This window comes from Rutidosis leptorrhynchoides, chromosome 2 (genome assembly GCF_046630445.1).
Source record: "Rutidosis leptorrhynchoides isolate AG116_Rl617_1_P2 chromosome 2, CSIRO_AGI_Rlap_v1, whole genome shotgun sequence".
NCBI lineage: Eukaryota > Viridiplantae > Streptophyta > Magnoliopsida > Asterales > Asteraceae > Rutidosis > Rutidosis leptorrhynchoides.
The window spans coordinates 446,604,729-446,611,112 of NC_092334.1; the positions used below are offsets into that span (position 1 = coordinate 446,604,729).

The 6,384-nt window shown below is 30.3% G+C and overlaps 1 protein-coding gene across 3 annotated transcripts; it reads right to left on the minus strand.

Annotated features, from left to right (window-relative positions):
• Nucleotides 1-208: 208 nt before the first annotated feature.
• Nucleotides 209-5,711, minus strand: LOC139892463 (senescence-associated protein 13-like). 3 transcript variants are annotated; one of them, XM_071875563.1, is made up of 4 exons: nt 5,385-5,711; nt 685-904; nt 502-599; nt 209-406 (listed from the first exon to the last, which is right to left on the minus strand). In XM_071875563.1, exons 1-4 carry the CDS (start codon nt 5,694-5,696, stop codon nt 209-211), a joined length of 828 nt encoding a protein of 275 aa, XP_071731664.1. In that variant the 5' UTR covers nt 5,697-5,711. The 3 variants fall into 3 exon arrangements, with proteins under 3 accessions (XP_071731664.1, XP_071731665.1, XP_071731663.1); XM_071875564.1 differs by having other exon boundaries at nt 209-385; nt 493-599; XM_071875562.1 differs by having other exon boundaries at nt 209-377; nt 473-599.
• Nucleotides 5,712-6,384: the final 673 nt, after the last annotated feature.

Here is a 6,384-nt window from a genome sequence, read left to right on the forward strand (position 1 = left end):
TTTAGTAGCATTAACATGAACATCCAAAGACTAAGATAACATGTTTATGATAGACAGAATGTCAAATACAGAAATGAGAAAAGATAATGATCTTAAATTGACAGCAGATCATTACTAATGGTTGCTTACAACAACATATAAAGAAGCAGCCAAAACAAGCATTTTGAACGTTAAACAAATTATTATGAAGTTGCACTGTAGTGAGCAGTCATGGGAAACCATTAACCGAGAATCCTCCATCAACAGCAATTGTTTGTCCTGTAATGTATGAAGCAGCAGGTAAGCAAAGGAATGCAACAAGTGATGACACTTCATTTGTTTCTGCAATCCGTTTTAGCGGTGTTCTAGACACCACTTTATCCAAGTTCACTTCCTCACTCAGCCACTGCACAAAACAAAAATGAATCTCTCATGCATCAACTTCAAATGAAATGCAGTTATAATTATGTAGAATGAAATAGACAAGAACAACTTAATGAAAATCATATTTACAGGTACGACAAGAGGGGTTTCAGTAAACCATGGAGCTACACTATTAGTCCGAATCTTATCTGGTGCCCATTCGCATGCGAAATTCTTTGCAAGCTGATTCATCGCAGCTGTATATATGTTAAAAACCAAATCAAAGTTAAATTGACAAATTTAATTTAATTGGCTAAGAAAATATACAAAAATTTAACAGACCTTTAGTGGCTGCGTAAACTGAACCACAAGAAATGTTAACAAGACCTGCAACAGAGGAAATAAAGACAATACTACCATTTCCCGAAGCCTTTAAAAGTGGATGTGAAAGTTGAGATATATGGTAACAAGACTCCAAATTAGTCGCCATCCCCATCGAGTAATCTTCGGCTGTCCACTCTGTTGTAACAAACTTGAAGTTGTTCGTCCCAACATTGTTTATCTACAGGAAACGATTCTATGTTACTTTTAGCATTGTCATTTGTTTGGTGTTTAATGTAAATTTTCTCCTCTACTCTCTTTTAAGATAAAAAGAAAAAAAAAATGATAACATTATCAAATCTTCCAACAAGTACAACCAATTCACAAGTAAACAAACAAATGAGTCGTATTCAACATTAGCCAAAATAAATGAATCCACCAACAACGTGAAAACATTTAACAACTAAGAAGTAAACGAGACGACTATAACAATAGTAAACCTATGAACCGACTACACTAAAACCATTTCTAAAAGCTCACAAGCCGACGGTACCAGAAGTCCCCAAACCTGCATGAATCGGGGAAAAGGAGCGGGAAAACACCGCACGCTACCATAACACAGCCGCCAACAACCTACCGAAGACTATAAATAATTGTGTCGTCTACTTGTAAGAAGAAAGGAGTAGTTCTTGAAAAACCTCTAACATATATATTTAGTTCAAACCAACGTAGCATTGCTTCAACGGTACCGGTGCTTGGACCGAGCCTCAGTGGGAGGTCTCAGGTTCGAGCCTCACCAAGGGGGTTTTCTGTGGAATTCCTGGCTGTCTGCCAATTGATGCCAGTTAAGGGTCCGCGGTTTCCTCCTGTGTGGTTGTGTGAGTGTGTCTAACAACTAACGAGCCGATCTAAAAATATATATATATATATATATATATATATATATATATATATATATATATATATATATATATATATATATATATATATATATATATATAGTTCAAGCATGAAATTTGATAGATAAAGTCAAAATAAAGTTAGTACCAAACAGTGACGATTTCAAGATCGAAATTCAGTGGGGTTCAAAAATTTTTTCAGTACTAATTATATTTGAATCCTATTTTAATGGTTGTTTGCCTTCAAAAAAAAGTTACAAAATCGAAATATATATTGGTCCGACTAGTTAAATTTAGTGGTATCCTATATACAGTTTAAAGGAAAAGCTATAAATTCGAAAAAAATATGGGGTCATGTAGTTAAATTTAGTGGTGTCCTACATTTTAAAGAGTATTTTATACACAAAATTTTCAAACCAGTAGTGTTTCGTAACCTCACGGGTTAAAGACTAAACTCGCCACTAGTACCGATCATTGTATCAACTAGTGTATTCTTTATTTATAATTTAGATGGCCATTTTTTTTATTGATTCACTCAGGGCATTAATTTTTTAGCACCGTTGACGCTGGTAGTACATTGATAATACTAGTTTGTTTCCACGTTTTTGTTTTTATGTTTGGCTTGTTATAGAAAGTTGTTTCAAAGTCCAATATGGCTATTTATAGAAAGTTGTTTCAAAGTCCAATCGATATTTGTGAATACATATTTGTTTTGATTCCTACATACAGGTAAGCTTTTATTCTATATAAAATAAACTAGTTTTATGAGCCCGTGCGTTGCACGGCTATTGTACATATTACTATTCAAAAACGTTAATATTGATATTTTATCAAGTATATAATACACTTACAATGAAAAAATCATTTATTACTAATAATATATACATCAAAAGTGCTAGTATTGAATACTCACGTGTGGCCGTCATTGCATGACAGTTGTATAAATTAGTAATCCATAACGTCACTATTGATATTTATCAAATATATATCATAATTATGATAAAATCGTTTATTACTAATAATCTTTGTATCGAAAACATTAACTAACGCATAGATTATGAGCTCATTTATGTGACATATTGTTTATTTAAAAATATAAATATAGTAGCCTTTAATAATTAAAATATTAAATTTAATGAGTAATAATTAAAGCTTGAAGTCGTACGATATCATATTTTCTCAAATGTAAATAACTCATACGTTGCACGACTGTTAATGAACGAAAAAGTATACGTGTAATAGTATTGAATGATTAGGGTACTTAAAAACCGATGACTGAATTTTAAAAACATCATGATCATCATCCAATATTGACAAACCAAATTATAAATAAATTGAAATGATCGAGTGATCATCTTCAAAGAAAGTATATGGTTTTGAGCCCGTGCAGTTAAAAAATAAATTTAAAATATTAGTTGTAGTTAGTCTTAATTATATTATAATGTATAGAATCTAATGTAAATAATTTTTTTTTTTTAAAAAGTAACGATATTTACTTCGTATATGAAATAATAAAAGCTTAAAATTTAAGAACATGTAAATAATAATAATAATAACTATATTAATATTAATAATAATAATAATAATAACAATAAAATAATAATAATAATAATAATAATAATAATAATAATAATAATAATAATAATAATAATAATAATAATAATAATAATAATAATAATAATAATAATATAAAAGGCGTTTAGTAAACTTATAATAGTTAGAAGATTTTATCTATAAATTGAGGTGGCCGATTAAGTAATTGGAACTACGTTTGATAAGGGAACTTGATAATAATAATAATAATAATAATAATAATAATAATAATAATAATAATAATAATAATAATAATAATATAATAATAATAATAATAATAATAACAATAATAATAATAATAATATTATTATTATTATTATTATTATTATAAATAATAAATAATAATAATAATAATAATAATAATAATAATAATAATAATAATAATAATATTATTATTATTATTATTATTATTATTATATTATTATTATTATTATTATTATTATTATTATTATTATTATGTAAAAATGGAAACTAAAATATTAAAATAGATAATTGAATAGAATATCAACAAACTTAGAAAATTAAGGAAAGAGTTATTTTAGGGAGTTAATATTATTTAATTTAGTTTAATTGAGAAAATGACACGTGTGCAAATTTAATTCAGATTAATTCAGAAGTTGCCACGTAAGATTATTGTCACACGCTTTATAATAATGTATAGATATGAATCTAGTCAGAGTTAGAAGCTTAATTAACACTCGTACCACTAAACACATACTCAATTTTATTATTATTATTATTATTATTATTATTATTATTATTATTATTATTATTATTATTATTATTATTATTATTATTATTATTATTATTATTATTATTATTATTATTATTATTATTATTATTATTATTTACAAGAATGGGGGTTTACACTCAATTTTTTGAGATCACCTAGAGGGATTTAACCGGTTTGGAGGAAACCCGGACCAATTCGAAGGCATGGCCGTTAAAACCCCTCCCCGCTACCCCACACTAAGCGAAAATGATATGGCTGAATACTTCAGGCCAGGGATAACATTGAGTACAATGTTGCACAGTGGCGAATCCAGGATGAAAACCCAATGGGGTCCTAATTTTTTTCTTCTAAAGTTAATCGTATTTGAAGGGAATTTTAGGGAATTTTAGTGGTTGTTTACCTCTAAAAACCTTAATTTTTAAAAATATATGGGGTTCTATAGTTAAATTTAGTGGTGTCCTATACAATTTGAACAATACATCGTATAAAAAATTTTCAAAGTAGTGGGGTCCTTTGACCCACACCAATACATTTAGATACGCCCCTGATGTTGCAGCTAAGCGGAGTCGAACTCCTGACCTCTCATTAAGAGAGACAGACCACTACCAGTTGAGCTACATTACACGTACTCAATTTATGTTGCAAATAATATCAACTAGAAAATTACCGGCCCACGCGATGCGGCGGGGCTTTTCGAATTTCAACGTAGCGTTATGTGTTTATAGATTTAAAAACGCGTTGCTACAGGTATGTTTGGAAACACATGACCAGTACCTAATATACCTAATGGACTCCACGTTTTTAATGCCGGAAAAATCGCATAAATAAGGAAACATAACCATAACATCATGTTTACATATATACATAATGTTGAGCGAGAACTGAGATAAAAAGTTGCAAACAAAAAGAAAGAAAAAGGGGCATGAGGACTTGAACTCAGGTCTTTTCTCTTAAAAATTCATAATCTTACGACTTGCTCTAAATATCTAATTGATATAATTAGTTGGGTTTGATTATTATATACTACGTATAATGTTTTCTTTCATAAAAAAAGATATCCGTTTCAGATATAGCTAGTTGCATTTTGTTCGTGAAATTAATTCGAGTTTAATGGTGATAACGATGAAACCTAAATCGCAGCGGAAAAAAAGATAAATCTCGTCATAAAGTTGGGTGGGTTTTATCTAAGAGTTATTATGTTGAATTAAGATATGACACTTTAGCCCTCCTAGTTATTATATATGGTATTTTTAACCATATATATTTACATCTTCTATCTCTTATGTATAGCTCACTTTACATAATTTTCCGTTGGCGAAAACTACATGTACCAAAGAATGAGATAGACTAAAATTTTGTATGATATTAGTATATATGACATAATTTTCCGTTGGCAAAAACTACATGTACCAAAGAATGAAACGAATGAAACGATTGAAATTTTGTTTGATATTAGTATATATGGTAGTAATAATTAATTTGTGAAAAGAACATACTAGAATATTGAGCTTCCCATTAAAAATGGATGATACTTTCTCTAAAAGCTGTTGACGTTGAGTACGAGAACTTGCGTCACAAACAGATCCAGTGACCTTAAAACCTTTTGCAGACCATTCTTGTAATCGCTGATTAAGTGTAGTCTCGTTGCGTGCGCACGTGTGTACCGTCGCACCTAACTCCGCTAATTCCTCGACCACAGCCTGACCTATCCCAAGTGTACCACCGGTGACTAGAGCTGTCGTTCCGGCAAGAGACCATCGTGAGTTTCTGGTTGATGAACCGCTCACTGCTGTTAACAAAGTCGACATGTTTCAAAAACCTGTTTTGTTTGCTGCAAATTATTTTCTTGTGTACTGGTAGTAAATAAACGTGGGTATATGTACTTGATCATATTGGTTTTAGTCCACGAGTATAATAGTGTATGTCAATAATGGTCCATACTGTGCTCATGTAATAATTCATGAACAATAACGTTTCAGATAAGAATGGTTCAGAACGGGTCCTACACGGGTTCTGCACCGGACCTACACGATGTGGGAACAATTGCCAATAAACTCACCGAGATAACGTACGTAAACACTATGGTCGACCAATTTGAAGCCGTGATATCCATCCCTGTCTCGGACCAACTTACGCAGTCACAAGCATTTTCCGGCAATATTTGGACCTCGGGTTCGCAAGACTCTCCTGCGAAAAATTAGTTCTTTTACCGTAAAACAACCATTAAACATGAACACAAATCAATAATTGAAATAGAAAATTAAGGGTTTAAAAATAGGAGAGTGACAATTATGATATTATTAACCAAATTAATTGTGAGATTATTGTAAACTCTCCTAATAATAAATCGTATAGAAAAAGAACTAAAAAGACGAATGGGCGTTAATCTTATTTAAAGTCAAACTATAGTCAAAGCTAAATTTAACCGACATTAAACTAAAAGTACTATGTTTGATAAACTCTAAGGCAAATGTAACGACCCGGAAATTTTCGACC